General features: G+C 40.9%; 1 protein-coding gene across 1 annotated transcript in view; it reads right to left on the bottom strand.

Moving 5' to 3' along the window:
- The window catches only part of BACH2 (BTB domain and CNC homolog 2), a 385,101-nt gene that overhangs the window by 81,564 nt on the left and 285,171 nt on the right, over window positions 1–18,366 (bottom strand). Inside the window, exon 4 of the mRNA XM_040238795.1 lies at window positions 7,142–7,396. Coding sequence (XP_040094729.1) covers window positions 7,142–7,384 — 243 coding nt within the window. The 5' untranslated portion in view covers window positions 7,385–7,396. The remainder of the gene's footprint in view (window positions 1–7,141; window positions 7,397–18,366) is intronic.

Raw genomic sequence — 18,366 nt, 5'->3', positions numbered from 1 at the left:
TTCTATCTATACTTATTCACTCTCTCTTTTTTTTTCTATCTATACTTTTTCATTTGGCATTTGTATGCGGTCTTGGGACTTTCAATACCCCCAATACTCTGGTATTAAAATTCTATCTCTGGGCTAGATTTCTCCCATGAATCTCAGTCATGTATATCCTTACTGTGTAGCAGCCCCCTGAAAGGGCTTCCCTGGTGGCTCAGACGGTAAAGAATCTGCCTGCAATGCAAGAGATCCGGGTCCGGGTTAGATTCTTGGGTAGGGAAGATCCTCTGAATAAGGAAATGGCAACCCACTCCAGTATTCTTGCCTGGAGAATCCCATGGACAGAGGAGCCTGGCGAGCTACAGTCCATGAGGTCTCAAAGAGTGGGACATGTGTATGTCCTTACTGTGTAGCAGACAACTCTAGCTAGATGTTAATAGGCATCTCAGACTTAATTACAAAACAGAACTCCTAATCCTGCCCCACCTGCACCATCTGAAACCTATTCCCTTCAGGCTTTCACCAATCCCAGGTAACAGCAACTTCATCCTCCCAACAATCTACCCAAACCTTGGGAGTTATCCTTAACTCTTTCTCTTTCACCCTGTATTTAATCTACAGAATAATCTCATAAGCTCTACCTTCAAAATATTACCAGAGGGATTTCCCTGGTGGTCCAGTGGTTAGGACCCCATGCTTCTACTGCATGGGACCGAGGTTTGATCCCTGGTCAGAGAATGAAAAACCCTCAAGCTGTGCAGCCAAACAAACAGATGTTTGCAAACTTAAAAAAAAAAAAAATTACCGGAATCTAACACTGATCACCATTCCACTGCTATCACCCTGGTCTGGGCTCTCATGTCAGGCCTGGTTTGCTGCCTCAGCATCTTCAATGCTTTCCTTGCTATGCCCTTGTCCTCTTTCAATGTATCCTCACCGAGCAGTCAAAGTTGTCTTTTCCTGTGAAACCCTCCACGGGCCTCCCAGCTCATTCCAAGGAAAGGTAATGTGCCCTGTTTGTCCCTGATTCTTCTCTGCTGTGCCACCTTCCACGTACCCTTTGTGTTACTACTGTGTGTCAAACAGGCCAGGCCATTCTAGCCTCAGGGCCTCTTCCTTGCATTCCTTCCACCTGGGTCACTCTTCCTCCACAGGTCAGCACGGCTGTCTCCCTCACCTTTTTCAGGTGTTTATACAAAAATCATCCCCCAGGGACTTCCCTGGTGGTCCAGTGGTTAAGAATCCACCTTCCCAGGCAGTAGACACAGGGTCGATTTCTGGTCAGAGAACTAAGGTCCCACATGCCTCGGAGTGACTAAGCCCAGTGCGCCACAACTGAGACGGAAGTGTTAGCATCGCAGCTAAGATCCCATGTGCTCCCACGCACTGCAACTAAGACCCAATGCAGCCAAATATAAAATAAATAAATACATTAAAAAAAAGTCATCTTCCAATCAGGCCTTTCCTGACCACCCTATTCAGAATGGCAATATCTGAACCCTGATGATCCTTAACCCCTTCCCCTGTTTTATTTTCCTCACTGGCATCTAACAAAGTCCATGTTGCATTTATTTATTTTCTATCTCTTCTTCTCCCCTACTGGAATGTCAGCTCTGTGTGTTCACTAGGTTCATCCAGCACCTAGAACGCTGTCTCCTGGTACAGCCTTTGATAAACATTTATAGGATGAATGAATAAATGAATGAATGAATGAATGAATGAGGAAACAGAAACTCAAGGAGGTTGACTGGCCTGCTCAAGATCCCATGTACAGTTAGCGCCAACATCCTAATTGTGGTTTTCCCAGCCCCTCATGGTTGATGTGCCTCAGTTCCTAAAATTGGCCTACTCTACTTGAGAGGTTTGTCTTGGCGATAAATGAGGGGATGCCAAAGGGCTGGCTCTGTGCATCGGGGTTGGGGAGTGCTTTGCGTTTCTTGGTCAGGCCATGTTCCAGAGACCTCCCCCACCCCCGCAAGAATCACTCTCGGGCTCAGAACGCTGTGGGCATCCTTTGCTCATCCAGCATGGAACACTTTCTGTAGTATGACATCCTGAAAGCACTGTCCAAAGATAATTATGCCTGTCTTATTGCTTCTTTAAAAAACTGGGCTGAAGCCATTCCAGGAACATTAATGGCTTTAATCGTCTCTAAAAACTTTCAGACAAGAAGATTCCATCATTTCCCTGCTGGCCTCTGGGCCCAGCAGCGCTGCACGGGGACATTCTTTCCTGCACCCTGTGGTGGAGACTTCATAACAAATGCCATTTTTTTCAGAACCCTTTTGGGTCAGTTTTCCCTGTTGTTTAGCACTATCAAAACAAGATCTGTCACAAAACATTGGGAGGGAGGGAGAAAGTGAAAGATACAGGAAAAGCAAAAGACAGAGATAGTGAGTGAGCAGAAGTCTGAAATATACTGACAGTTATGAAAACCTAAGGTTCCCCTGAAGGGGCCGTATGTACGTAAGTCTACCCTACAGCCATTCCCTGGGTGAAACTTCTCCCTTCTTTGGAGAGTGAAAGAACCCGGCAAACAAGCCCAGAGAAAGGGACCAGAGCCTTGGCAATAACCTCTCTCCATCTTGTTTGTTTATTGATGGGAAATGAGAACTGGGTATATTTAAGGTATACAATGTGATGTTTTGATATATGCATACACTGTGAAATGATTACCACTAAAAACAAATGAACGAATCTGTCACCTCCCATAGCTATCTTTTATTTTTGGGTGTGTGGTGAGAACTCTTGATATCTACTCTCTTGGTGAATTTCAAGTATACTATATGCTATTATTAGCTACAGCCACCATGCTTTACATTAGGTCTCTAGAACTTATTCATCTTATAACCGAAAGTTTGTACCCTTTGATCAATATCTCCCCTTTGGCCCTACCCCTCAGCTTCTGGTAACCACCGTTCTATTCTGTTACTATGAGTTTGACTTTTTTCCTTAGGTGCCACAAGTAAGTGAGAATATGCAATATTTGTCTTTCTTGGTCTGGCTTATTTAACTTAGTATAATGTCATCTATGTTTATTCATGTTGCCACAAACATCAGGATTTCCTTTTTTTTTTAAAGCTAAATAATATTCTCTTGTGTGTATGTATGTGTGTATTTACATACAGACCTCATCTTCTTTATCCATTCAGACACTTAGGTTGCTTCCAGATTTTGGCTATTGTGAACTACGCGGCAATGAACACGGGACTGCACATAGCTCTTGGAGAGAGCGATTTTATTTCCTTTGGATATAGACTCAGAAGTGGGATTGCTGCACTGCATGGTAGTTCTACTGTTTTTAATTTTTTGAGGCACCTCCATACTATTTTCCACAATGGCTCTACTAATTTACATTCCCACAACAGTGCCCAAAGGTTTCCGTTTCTCCACATCCTTGCCAACATAGCAAGAACGGCCTTGCCATGCTTGGCACATCAACCACTTTCTCTTCATCTCTTAACTCGAAATACGCTTACTATTATATATCAGATGATCTGTTTCATTGTTGAATGAAAGCACTAAGGACAACGCCTTATCCCCTAGTCTTTGGTAACACACATTCCTGGATGTGCTTTTCAGTGAGGAGCCAACACTCAAGTCACACAAATCCTAGGGACTATCTGTCATTCCATTTTATGGGAGGAAAAAAAAAAGGAAGACAATTTCTTGACTCTTTGACTTCTAAGAGGCCCCTTTCAGTTGAGAGACTACACTGGCACTGTGGTGGGCTCAACTCTGCAGGCAATGGTGCTGCCCATCGGGGGTCAGGGTTTGGGGCTAGAATTGCGCAAGTGGACAGCAGCTGCAGGCTGGAGCCAGGTCTGGCCTAAGCCGACTAAGCAGGGCAGTGGGAGGGGTAGCAGTTTGTATCTGGAGATTTCCTAGCCAAAGATGGAGCTTTTGGATTTGGCCGTGCTGGCCCATGAGAAGCTCGGTGGCTGGCTGGCCGAGAGCACAGAAGTGAGCCGAGTGAGAACAAGGCTGGGACAAGGGCCAGAAGGTGATCTGACCATGATGGATTATGATGAAGATTTCCAAGGAGCTAATGAAATGCTTTTTCTTACATCATAGGAACCAAATGCCAGTGAGTTCCAGGCAGCTACTTTTCAAGGTAGTGTTTGTGATGTTTATTCACCACTTAATTCAAATTCTATGAAGTCATTCACTGAGCTAAGTAGGACAATGATCTCTGAGCCTGCAAGGACTTTGCAGTGTGCACAGAGCAAGGAGAGAAAACAATGCCTGGTGCTTGGTTGGGGCCACAGGACGGGGCTCTGAGCAGAGGCGACAGGCTTGGAAGTGGGTCTCAGAAAAAAATTACAGACCCACAAAGGAAAATGCCATGGAGGTTTGTTTGCATGCCCATTAGCGAGATGCTTAGAGCTGGGTTACTGACAATATGAATTCACATATCATAGGAAGGAAAAAAAAAACACGTTTAGTTATATCTGAAGGTTTCAGGCACATAAATAACCAGAATGTTTTAATGATTTGGAAATGCAGATGACACAGGGGCAGAAATCATTTCACACGACTAGAAAGAAGAAAATCAGCATTTAGCAGATTCTCACTTAACTGGAAGACAAACAACTGAAAAGTTCCAACAGCAGATTTTTGTGTGACATCTCTACAGTGTGCCTCTGACTACAGCGCCCAGTGCCAAGGAAATAAGTGATCATCAGGGATTTGATCTAAAAAGAAACCTTTAGGTTAGGTTTTATTGCCTTGGCATCGTATTATGATACATAGTTTAAGGACTTCAGAATTTTAGGGGTTTTTACAGGTAAGAACTGGGGCTCAGAGAGGTTAAGGGACTAGACGAGGATTACAGAGCTTACTGGGATTGGGGGAGGCCAGGGCTTATAAGGTACAGGGTCCAGGGAGTTTTAAGATGTGGTCAGCAGTCATGGAAGAGAGACTAAATTATGTAAACTATGGTTTTCATTTGTAAATATATTTTAAAATAATCTAACTTTTTAAAAGCAGTAAAAAACATAAATTAGGTAGTTCTCAAACAGATACAGATAGTAAATTAACTGTAAACTCCACTCCCTCCCCAAAACCATTCTGGATAAGTGGGATTCTTGTCAAGATATTTTCAGAGAATTCTAGAGCGAAAGTAAATTCAAAAGGCATTCTTGACACCCGCCCCTCTAGAGACGAAGAAAGAGTCTTACGTTTGATTAAGTCTTACTAGTTTAAATAGAGACTTTTATATTTATCCTATCACCTCATGATGGATTAAGTAGTTGCCCATTAACACGGACGAGGACAGTCCAGCTCAGGATCACTAGTCACCAGGCAGCTGCCTCTCCTTGGCCTTCCCACATCACTGGGCATATAAACGTCCCTCCCTACCCCAGCCCCGATTACATGGCCTTCAGCTGATTGGCTCTTTGGCATCTTGTAATGGGACCTTTTTAGTTATGCTCTTGCCAGGGGTGTGAGGAGTAGTAATGGAGCCTTTCACATGGGTACATAACAAAGAATATTCATGTGAAACTCTATGCCACCTTCACTTTGCCAGCTGGCCACTCTCCTGCTTTGCAGACATTGCTTAACAGGGGACGGGATCTGGTGATCCTTCTGACTCCCTGTCTATTTTGGGTTTTTTTTGGGAGGGTGGGGGTATAGAGCGACTTTTAAAAATTGAAGAACAGTTGATTTAAATTGTTTCAGGTGTACAGCAAAGTGTTTCCGATTTATAGATAGGAATATATATGCATCTATATTCTTTATTAGATTCTTTTCCATTACAGGTTATTATAAGATATTGAATCTAGCTCCCTGTGCAAATAATGTTGTCTTAAAGTCTATTTTGACTAGTATCAATAAAGTTCCCCTAGCTTCCTTGCTGTTTATCTATTTTATATTTTGTATATAGTAGTGTGTATGTTTGTTTCTTAGGTTGAACTTGAATGTCTTTTCTGCAGAGCAGGTGCTTGCCTCACCATTGCCTACTTCTTATATAATGAAAGTGAAAGTTGTTCAGTCATGTCCGACTCTTTGTAACCCCATGGACTATACAGTCCACAGAATTCTCCAGGCCAGAATACTGGAGTGGGTAGCTGTTCCCTTCAACAGGGGATCTTCCCAACCCAGGGATCAAACCCAGGTCTCCCGCACTACAGGCAGATTCTCCTGCTTTATTCATTTATATGATTTCTAGGCCTCTGGAGACACTGGATTTATGACCTCTGGGACTTAGAGCTAGTTGCACCCATCATTGCCTCAGGGTGACTGGGTCCTTGGTTTCTCCTAGGAGTGCTGTGAAGAGCTGCTCTGTGGATCATGGCACAACTCTGGGGCTCTCTTTGTACAGACTATGGATGTGAGTTGTGCAGTGCACAGCCTGTGCAGCTGTCAGTGGCCCTAGTGTTGGTGGTGCATAGGAGACGATTCTGGCCTGAACACAAAGCCCAAGGCTGCTCAGTGTTACTCTTAGTCCCACAAAAATGAAGAGGAGTCAGGATGATGGAAGAAGAGAAACAGCATATGCAGTTCAAAGGGGTGACCAATTTAATGGTCTGTCAGCATGAAGCCTATCTTTTGAGTGCCGGCAGCTCAAACTAGTCAACTGAGTATCATCTCTGGACAGAGCAAGTACATCTACTAGTGTCCCCAAGGTACAGAAGTGACTGGACTCCCCAAAGTAATTAAGAAACCTGAGTAGGGTATTTTCAACAATGGTGAGAAAAGCACAGTTTACGCTTCTTAGAATCTTACTATGTTAACTGTGAAAACGACCCCTTGCTTTTACTTTGCCCCTGGGCAAGGACGGTGCTGTGAATACTTTCATTCTTTTACTCTCAAGGTAAGTCAAGTGTTCCTTCAACCATTTGAAAGAGAAAAATCATAGCAACAGCCCCAGTGATTCAGATCCCACATCTAGGATTGTACAAAACTTCGGTCAAACGACTCAAAACCCGAAGAGTAAGTGAACTAGAAACTATGAGAGGCTGCGAGCCACAGGTGAGGTTCAGATTCACGCTTCCGAGACTTGAAATGCATCAAATAGAAACCGGCTCAGCCACAAACCTAACATGTGGGTAACTTGATCATCAACCCGCAAGCGGGGAGCCCACCTTCCAGATCCACCTCCCAGTCAACAGGCCTCTATTAGCAACCACATGAACAAACCATAGTACTGTACCTCCTCGGGCAAGCTGACCACCAAATCATTTTTCGTCTGTCCGACCAGCGCCTGCCAGAAGTATTCACTGCATGCGGCCAGCACAGCTCGGTGGGCCCGGAACTCCTTCCTTTCCACGATCAGGGTCACGTCACAGAGAATATCCTTTTTGCGCTGGTCATTGAGGCCCAGGAGGATGTTGGTGCAGTGGACTGTGGACTCATACACATACATGGGGGAGTCAGGCTTCTCATCCACAGACATGCCGTTCACACCCTGAAAGAGAGCAAGCCAGCCTGGGTCATCGCGGCTCCCTGCGTCAGAGAGACGGTGAGAAAGGATGCTGACCTCCTGTGAACCACCACCCTGATGGGGTCAGGCTGAAAGGCGCAGAACTGTGTTAGCATCTTATGCTCAGTTAGCACCGTGAACTCATAAAACATCTGGAAAGTCGTGTTCTATGGCTGACTTTTCTCCCTTCCCCTTACTGCGTCTTTTTAAACCCCAATGGAAACAAAGCCAGGTCTTTTAATGGAACACCCCAAACACTCAAAACACATACCCACTTTAAAACTTGGTAGTTTTGATTTTGTTAGTGGACTGAAAGGGAACTTTCACACATACTCAGTCCCAGTGCAAGTATTAACTGAGCTTTGTGTTAAGAGGAAATGAATCATTCAGAAGTATTGGCATTGCTGCCTTGATGAAGCACGTGTTTAAGTTTCTGGGCTGAAATTTGGCCAAGACGCCAAGCGGTTAAACATCTAATCACAATGCATAATTTAACATGGGAACTAAACGGACTGTGTATGATGGAGTGGATGTAGCCACTTATCTATTGCAATTGCCCTCCACCACTTCAAGCACAGCTACCATAATGCTACTACTGTCATGAAAGGCTCTTGAAAAGAAGTGGAAGTGTGCTATCATTACTCCAGCAGACTGGATGTACACTCTCTTCAAGGAAATACAGTATATCACATTAGCAGTCAAAAAAAAGATATATTCAACAGTGAAGATTACTTTTACAAAGAGGTTCTTTGCTTTAAAAAGTGTCCACTGACGAATTTAAAAAATCTAATTAATTTTCCTAACAGTTGCGCTAGTAGTAAAGAACCTACCAGCCAATGCAGGAGACTTAGGAGATGTAGGTTTGATCCCTGGGTCAGGAAGATCCCCTAGAGTAGGAAATGGCAACTCACTCCAGTATTCCTGCCTGGAAAATCCCATGGACAGAGGAGCCTGGCAGGCTACAGTCCACGGGGTCACAAGAGTCAGACATGACTGAAGTGACTTAGCATGCAACAGTTTTCCAGTAATGTTTATACTAGTATGAATTTCAATAGTGAGTCTTACTTTCTTTTTGGCTTTATTCTCATTTATTTCATTTAAAAAAACTTAAACAATTTTTTGGCAGTGTTGCCTGGCATTCGGGATCTTAGTTCCTTGACCAGGGATTGAACCCAGGTCCCCTGCAGTGGAAGTGTGGAGTCTTAACTACAAAACTGCCAGAGAAGGCCTTCTTATTTATTTTTTAAAGAGTTTTAACACACCATACAATTGCATAGCCTAGAGCATGCAATCTTGACATATGTTGGCAGATATTCACAACTGTGAAACAATACTAAGTCACTTCAGCTGTGTCCAGCTCTTTGCGACCCTATGGACTGTAGCCCGCCAGGCTCCTCTGTCCATGGGATTCTCCAGGCAAGAATACTGGAGTGGGTTGCCATTTCATTCTCCAGGGGATCTTCCTGACCCAGGGATGGAACCTGTGTCTCTTGTGTCTCCTGCACTGGTAGGTGGGTTCCTTACCACTAGTGTTGCCTGGGAAGTCTAAAAATGTATTCTCCAAATACAGTAGTCCCTTGGTATCCACTGGAATTGACTCCAGGACTGCCCACAAATACCAAAATCCATGGATTTTGAAACCATAATCACAATCAATACACTGAACATATTCTTCACCGCTGAGTCTCTTTACATCCCTTAACAATCTCTCCCTTGCACTCCTCCATTCGCCTACTAATGGATACTTGGGTATTTCCAGCTTTGGGTTGTTACAGATAAAGCTCCTCTGGATTAGTGTATAAATCTCTGTATGAATGTAAGCTTTCATTTCTCTCATGTAAACACCTAGAGATAGAATTGATGGATCATTTTGTATGTGTAAGTCTAACTTATAAAGAAACAGCCCCTGTTTTCTAAGGCGGCTGTGCCATTTTACATTTTCAATGGCAATGGATGAGAGTTCACTTCTTTCCCATCCTTGCCACCATGTGGTGTGGTCAGCCTTTCTAGGTTCGGGAGTTGTAACAGGTGCGCTGTGGCATCTCTCGAGGATTTCAGTTTGCTTTTCTCCAGTGGCTGAAGATACTGAGACTCTTTCCTGTGCTTATTTGTCATCTATCCATTTTCTCAGTAGAGCATTTAATCTCAGAGTCGTGGGTTCACGCCCCACGTTAAGTGATGTGTTGGGCTTCCCTGGTGGCTCAGATGGTACTGCTTGCAGTGCAGGAGACCTGAGTTCGATCCCTGAGTCAGTAAGATCCTCTGGAGAGGGCAATGGCAACCCACTCCAGGACTCATGCCTGGAGAATCCCATAGACAGAGGAGCCTGGTAGGTTTATAGTCCATGGGGTCGCAAAGAGTCGGGTGTGACCAAGCGACTAACACTTTCACTTTCATACCTTTTCTCTGGAGAGATTCTTTGCCCATTTTATACTGGGTTTTTTCCTTATTAGTGAGTTTTGAACGTTCTTTATAAAAGCTTTTAATAAAAGTCTATCAGATATGTGATTTGCAAATGTTTTCTCCAAGTCTATAGCTTGTCGTTTTATTCTCTTAGCAGTGTCTTTCAAAAAGCAGAAAATCTTCATTTGATGAAGTCCAGTGAGCAATTTTTTCTTTAATGAATCATGCTTTTGGTGTCATATCTAAAAACCCTTTGCACAAACCAAGGTCACATCTTTTGTCAGATTTACAACTAGATATTAATATTTTTAATGCAATTAGAAATGGTTTTGTTTTTAACTTACATTTCTGATTTTTCATTGTGAGTATATAGATATATAAATTATTTTTGCATATTCATATTGTATCCTGCAGCTTTGTATAACTTATCAGTTCCCATAGACTTTTCAGGGTCTGGAGTTTTAATTATAAATTCAATTTAAAAACTATTGTCAAATTTATTGGCATAAAGTTACACATAATATTTCCTTATGTTCCTTTAATATCAGTAAAATCTGTACCAATGGCACCTCTCAGCCGCTAGATACTAGAAATTTGTGTCATGTCTTTTTTTTTTCCTGATCACTTTGGCTCAAGTATCAATTTTATTGATATTCTCAAAGAATAAGCTTTTGCTTAAATTGATTACTTTCTGTTTTCTATTATACTGAATTCTGTTCTCATTATTATATCCTTTCTTGTCCTTACTTTGGGTTTAATTTGCTCTTCTTTACCAGTCTCCTAAAGTGGAAGTTGAATTCATTGACCTGAGATCTTTCATCTTTTCTAATGAAACCTTTAATGCTATACATTTCACTCTAGTTAGTTTAGCAGCAAGAAATGTTGAGCTTTTATTTTAATTCAGTTCAAAATACTTTCTAATTTTCATTTTGATTTCTTCCTTGATGCATATATTATTTGGAAATAAATTAACAGTGAGTTCCCTACATACAAATGAGTTCCATTTCAAGAGCATGTTTGTAAGTCCAATTCGTTCTTAAGTTCAACAAAGTTAGCCAAGGTACACAACTAACACAGTCGGTTATAGGGTACTGTACTGCAATAGATTTATAATACTTTTCACACAAATAACACATAAAACACAAACAAACAAAAAAGCCTGCTGGGAGAGAAGGAACCAGAAATCCAGCCTCTGCTCACACAGGTTTCAAGTGAGGAAGATCTGATAGACTAGACCATGGTATCCTGGACGAAATGGAGGGAACAAGACCCTTGAAGAGAAGTTACCATTAGGAAATGAAGAATTCAAACCTAGAGGGACATTTTAGCATAATACGTGGAGCTGATGCCACTAGCTCCTCTAGTCCTATGTATCTTAGTCCAGAGGTTTGTTCTAGGAACCATGGCTGGGCAAGGAAATACAAATATGCCACCTGGGAACCCAATGTGGAGCTCCACTGGGGTCTGAGTGGGGCTGACTGCTATATGGCAGGATTGGACAAGGGTTCACCTACCCGACAGGAACAGTCATCAATAGTGATGAAGTCAAGGCAGCAGGTGGATTCTCAGATTCTAGTTCACGAGTAAGATGGTCTCTTTCTGCAGATGACATACTATACATAGAAAACCCTAAACATGCCACCAGAAAACTACCAGAATTCATCAATTAATACAGTAAAGTTACAAGATACAAAATTAATATACAGAAATCTATTGCATTCCTGTATACTAACAATGAAAAATCAGAACAAGAAATTAAGGAAACAATCTCATTTACTATTGCATCAAAAATAATAAAATATCTAGGAATAAACCTACCCAAGGAGGTAAAAGACCTGTAATGGGAAAACTGTAAGATACTGATGGAGGATTTCTCTGGTGGCCCAGTGGCTAACTCCACGCTCCCAATGCAGGGAGCCTGGTTTAGATTTCTGATCAGGGAATTACATCCCACATGTTGTAGCTTAAGAGTTCACATGCCTCCACTAAAGATTCAGTTCAGCCAAATAGATAAATAAACTAAGTATTTTTAAAAAGATACTGATGGAAGAAACTGAAGATGACACAAACAGCTGGAAAGAGATATTGCGTTCTAGGACTGAATAATTAATACTGTTAAAATGACCATACTGCCCAAGGCAATCTACAGATTCAATGCAATTCCTATAAAATACCAAGGGGGTTTTTCACAGATCTAAAGTATAATTTAAAAAATTTTATGGAAACACTAAAGACTACGAATTAATGCAACAATCTTGAGAAAGGACACAACTGGAGGCATCATGCTCCCTGGCTTCAGACTACAGTAAAAGCTAAAGTAATCAAAACAGTATGATATTGGCACAAAAACAGACACATAGATCAATGGAACAGAACAGAGAGCTCAGAAATAAACTCACACATTTATGGCCAATTAATCTATGATAAAGGAAGCAAGAATATACAATGGAGGAAAGACAGTCTCTTCATTCAGTAAGTGGTGCTGGGGAAACCAGAAAGAATGATATTAAAATGTCACTCTTTATAAAATTAATGTCACATCATATATAAAAATAAACTCAAAATGGATTAAGGACATAAATTTAAGAACATAAAAATCCTAGAAGAATACACAAGCAGAACTCTCTTTGATATAAATTATAGCAATAGTTTTTGGATCTGTCTCATAAAGCAAAGGAAATAAAAACAAAAATAAACAAATGGGATCTAATTAGACTTAAATGTTTTTGCACAGCAAAGGAAACCATAAGAAAAAATAACAAATGAAAATACAACCTACAGAATAGGAGAAAATATTTGCAAGTGATGTGACTGACAAGGGGTTAATATCCAAAATATATAAAAATCTCACACAACTCCATATCAAACAACAACAACAAGCAAACAACCCAGGCAAAAAATCAGCAGATCTAAATACACATTTCTCCAAAGATGACATACTAATCGCCAACAATCACATGAAAAGATGTTCAACATCACTAATTACTAGAGAAATGCAAATCAAAACAACAATGAGGTATCACCTCACAATAGTCAGAAAGTCCATCAACAAAATATCTACAAATAATATGTGTACCTATGGTTGATTCGTGTTGGTGTATCAGAAACCAACACAACATTGTAAAGCAATTATTCTCCAATTAAAAATAAAAAAAACACATGCACACACACACAAGAGTCTACAAATAATAAATGCTGGACAGGGTGTGGAGGAAAGGCAACCCTTCTACATTATTGGTGAGAATGTAAATTGGTGTAGCTACTATGGAAAACGGTATGGAAGGTCCCTGAAAAACTAAAAAGAGAACTACCATATGATCCAACAATCCTACTCCTGGGCATACACCTGGAGAACACTCATTTGAAAAGATACATGCACCCCAATGTTCACACCAGCACTACTTACAATAGTCAAGACATGGAAGCAATCTATGAGTCAATCAACAAATGAATAGAGACGATAAAGAAAGTATATACGTGTATGTGAAGTGAAGTGAAGTGAAGTGAAGTCACTCAGTCGTTTCTGACTCTTTGTGACCCCATGGACCATTCAGTCCATGGAATTCTCCAGGCCAGAATATATACATATGCGTATAGACATGCAAACACACAATGAAATACTACTCAGATGTAACAAGAATGAAAATTTTCCATTTGCAGCAACATAGATGGGCTTGGAGGATATTGTGCTAAATGAAATAAGTCAGACAGAGAGAGACAAAGACTGTATTGGTATCACTTGTGTGTGGAATCTAAAAAAAAATACAACATACTAGTGAATATAACAAAAAGGAAAAAATATCTATCATTCCCATGACGCTGTTGCTAGACTCTAATATGTCTGAGGATTTTCTTGACTTTATTACATTATTCCTGGATAATCCTTCCAATGCCATGCCAAGCCCACTCTGTGCCTCTTGGTTTTTACATTCCTACCAGAGCTTATCATACCCCTCCCCGTTGGCCCCTCTTCAAGCATAATGGAACATGATGTTTCTCTTCTTTTAGAAATCAGCCAGCCCTTCCCATGCTCCAGTTATCATCAGTGCTCTTCTAGGAATTCTGTCTAATTTGTCTGTTTTGGACTGACCAATGCCAACCAGAAATCTGGTTCTCCTATCAATGCATTATGTTCTATTTTCTTTTTTTAACCTACTGTACTAATATAAAAACACATTTTTCCCCCCCTAATGCAGCAAATCCTGAAATCTGTAGCAGGACCCATGGGATCTAAAAATGAAGTACTTTGTAGTGAGTAACAGCCCAGAATAGCATGTAGGAATCTGACAGCCAGTCTTTACGCTAAGCATTAGACAATGTGTTAAAGTGTGCAGACATTAGCTGAAATCAGATTGTAAGGAAGCCTTCCAAAGGTTCTGATTTGGGTTTTGGCTGGATCTCATTCTTCTTTTTGTAGGCCAAAAAACCCCCCAGCTGCACAAGTACACACACATATACCCCAATCATCTTATCATATGGTTTGGCAGTAAAAGATAATTAGTATAATTTTATCAGAGTATGCTCATCCTCTCAAAAAGCTACACAGACCACAACTCTTATCATTCAAAGATGAAGTGTTAATGAATACAGACTCACTTGTTAACTCTCTTGTTCTTCATTTACTACTGGGTCATATTCAGAAATTAAAACGTCTAACACTTAATTCTGAAGGTAAAAGTCTACATTGAAAAGCCAAGAAAAGAAAAAGAACTACAATGGGAAACCTGAAAAGTTTCAATTCACAAAAAAGTAGAACGTTAAGTTTTTCAGATAATGTGTCATCTTTACAATGTTTCATAAGAGAAGACATGAATATGCCTTGCAGGTAACGAAAAAGACCAAATTACAAACCATTTCACTTGAAATTCCAACCACACTTCTCCTAGAAACAGTGCATTAAGTAAACACTTCTGTGAATCAAACTCTAAATTATTTAGTATTTGCTGAGTAAATTTCTGCTCTTATGAAGCACTCTTTAAAAGTCACTTACTACAGAACTGTAAGGGTTAGTTTATATAAAAGAAAGTTATAAAGTCTATAGAAGTTTTAGAGTGCACTGTGCCATTAAAATTACGAAGTTATTACTTTGGGATTGGAAACACTTTTCAATCGCATCAGGACTCAAACTTCTTACTTAAAGTGGAAAGCAATCCAATTTTGGCATTTTCTAATGGAAAACTGCAGTGCCTGTCACTTAATGTCTCTAATGCCTTTAGATAGCTAAATTGAGGGCCTGACATGGAGCACTAAAACGTTCCATGTTCTTTATTTACTCAAACACTCCATCTGCGTGTGTACTAGTTAGTGGCTAGGGAACTGAAATTTAAGGCCGTTATTAGGAGGAAGCACTTAGAATTATATCATCAAATCCTTAATAGCTCTGAATGGTTCTCCTACTTCAACATAAACTTCCATTTTCCTTGACCTTTCAGGAGGAAGTTCAATTTACTGATACAGTTTGTGACAATGGTTTTTACTGTGCAGTTGAGAAAAATTAGGAACCATCATAACAGGCCCCAATTTCAGGGGTAATTTTAGCTGTTGATGTTGTTATTTTACTTCTTATAAACAGAGCCAAATAAAAAAGAATCGAAACTTTCAAACTATTGGGTAACATAATATTAGTGACAATGACTAGCATTTCCATTTTCAAAAGTAAACTGGAAGTCTTCCTTAGCAGTCCAGTGGTTAAGACTGCTCTTTCACTGCAGGGAGTCTGGGTCCCATCGCTGGCTTGGGAACTAAGATGTCGCATGCTGGGTGGTGTGGCCAAACACAAACAAAAACAAAAGTATGGCTTCATTAAAAAAAAAAAAAGTTAACTATTTGTAGAGGCACAGTATGACACAGAGACTGAGCTAAAAGAAATACTAGAATGTTGGCAGCAGATGTAATAATCTAAAGGCAATAAAGAATAAAAGATTTACTGCATATCCACAATACTGGAAAGAATTGGAAAATTAGATAAATAAAGTGTTTGTGAAGATATAAAGCCACAGGGACTCACACACTGACCACTGGTTCAGATTCCTTGGGAAACACTTTGGCATTATCTGATGAAGTTGAAGACTGTCACTCAGTAATTCCGTTCTGAGACTACACACAAGTGATGCTTCTGCATGTCTGTAGCAGAACTCTGGACAAGCGTGGTCACAGCAGTGTTGTTCAGCTTCTAACTGGAAACAACGCAAAGTCAGCTGGTAGCAGAACAAATAAACACACTGAGGTATATGCATATATTGTTTTAATGGAAGAATACAGAGCAAATTAGAGTCATATGCAACATGCACAAATCTCACAAACCTAACATTGAGTACTGAGCTAGAGAAGCAAGGCACGAAATAACAACACGGTTGGATTCCATGGACATCAAGTTCAAAAACAGATAAAACTTGAGTATCTATGGATACACACATAGGTGGTGAAACTAAAAAGAGGACTCAGGACTTGCCTGGTGGGCCAGTGGTTAAAACTCCATGCTCCCAATTCAGGGGGCACTGGTTCAATCCCTGGTCTGGGAACTAAGATCCCATATGCAATGCAACAGGGCCAAAAAATAAAAACAGAAAAAAGAAAAAGACACAGAAGGGAGAGACTTATTAGAAAGTGGTACTGGGAAGGTCTCAGGGGTGCTGTCACAAAGTTCTATTTCTTGACATCAGTGATAGGCAGACATTTGTTTGCTTTTTATTGAATTACACATTTGTTTATACACTTTTTTCTACATTGTATTTTATAAAAAAAAAAAAAACCCTATGATTGTGTCCTCAGACACTCAGTTGTATCCAACTCTTTGAAACTCCATGGAATGGAGCCCATCAGGCTCCTCTGTCCATGGAATTTTGGAATGGGTTGCCATTTTCTACTCCAGGGGATCTTCCTGACCCCGGGATTGAACCAGCATCTCTTGCATTGCAGGCAGACTCTTCACCACTGAGCCCTCTCGCTCTAAATGGAAGATTTTAGGAATGAGTTTATAGCTCAAGGTTTATAGCCTCAGGTTCAGTGACTTAACTACAAAGGTCCTGGGGTGGACTTTGGGTTTTAAAGAAAAATACATACCCACATCTTATAACCTACAATTTAAGGTCTGAAGGGACCTTAAAGGCAATCAAATCTAGCTGGACATTTTAAATAAGAATCTTCAAAAATGGGCAGAACACAGGGACAAGGCTCTTCAGGAGGTGGGGCGACATCTGAGAGCAGGCTTATTTCCAAACAAGCCTCTTTCCAGAGAGCTCATGTTCCATCTTCTCTCTCTGAAAACCCAATCACTTCAATGCACTTCCACTTCCTTATCTATAGAATGAGGAAATGGACTAGGTGACCTGCAAGGTATTTCTACTTTTAATTTCAATGGTTCTGTGAAAGTATAGAAAGTTTAAGAAAAACTTGAAATGTGAGCTTTTCTAAGTACAGTCTTGAAAAAAAAAATTTTTTTTTTTTGAAGTTAGAGATGCTCAAAATAACATAGCTGGTTGGAATGGAGAAATACCACCACAAAACTTTTGGGAAAGATGAACAAGAAAGGAAGACTTTCCCCAAAACAATCTGAACTTTTTCTCCTTAAAAACAAGTCAGCCCAAAGGAAGGATGGATCAAGGGCCAATTTGTTCTTATCAATGGGATGCAGTGCCCACTGGGACTGAACAATGGTTCAACACCTTGCTCTCTTCTCACCCCGCTCCCCTCAGAGAGGGTTGTGGTGTGCAGGATGGGTTCTCAGAAACTGTAGCTCTTGAATCAAGCGGGGTGTCCCTCAGCTCCTCCTATCGGAATCCCCACCCAGTGATGTCAGGTGACGCAACAGTGATGTCAGGCTGTTTGGGAGCCAGGAGGAGGTTATGATTTGGATTTAGCAATCACATAGGACATATACTGTCATTTCAAAAAGCAGATGAAAGAATTACATGCTTTGAAATCAGTGGGGGAAAGGGATTCCATGCCAGACTGTTCAAGATACACAATTATTCTGTCATACAGAGTCAAGTAGGTCAGAAGGAGAAAAACAGATATCATACAATAACACATAAATATGGAATCTAGAAAAGTGGTACTGATGAACCTATTTTCAGAGCAGGAATGGAGACACAGACACAGAGAATGGACACATGGATCCAAAGGGGTAAGGCAAGTAGAGAGTGGGACAAAGTGGGAAAGTAGCCCTGACATATTTCCAGGCAAGGATACCGGCGTGGGTTGCCATTCCCTTCTCCAGGGCATCTTCCCCACCCAGGGATCAAACCAGATCTCCTGCATTGCAGGCAGATTATTTACCTTCTGAGCTACTAGGGAAACCCACTATATACACTATCATGTGTAAAATATATAGCTAGTGGAAAGCTGCTGTATAGCAGCGGAAGCTGAGTTTGGTGCTCTGTGATGACCTAGGGGGTGGGATGTGGGGGCTTGCAGGGAGGCTTAAAGAGGGAACGGATATGTGTATATATACGGCTGATTCACACTGTTGAACAGCAGGAACGAATACAACACTGTAAAGCAATTATATTCCAATTTAAAAAATGATAAACAATTATCATCAGTGGGGTTTG

Source organism: Oryx dammah, unplaced genomic scaffold (assembly GCF_014754425.2).
Source record: "Oryx dammah isolate SB20612 unplaced genomic scaffold, SCBI_Odam_1.1 HiC_scaffold_4, whole genome shotgun sequence".
Classification (NCBI taxonomy): Eukaryota; Metazoa; Chordata; class Mammalia; order Artiodactyla; family Bovidae; genus Oryx; species Oryx dammah.
This window is presented reverse-complemented; position numbering and strand designations above follow the sequence as displayed.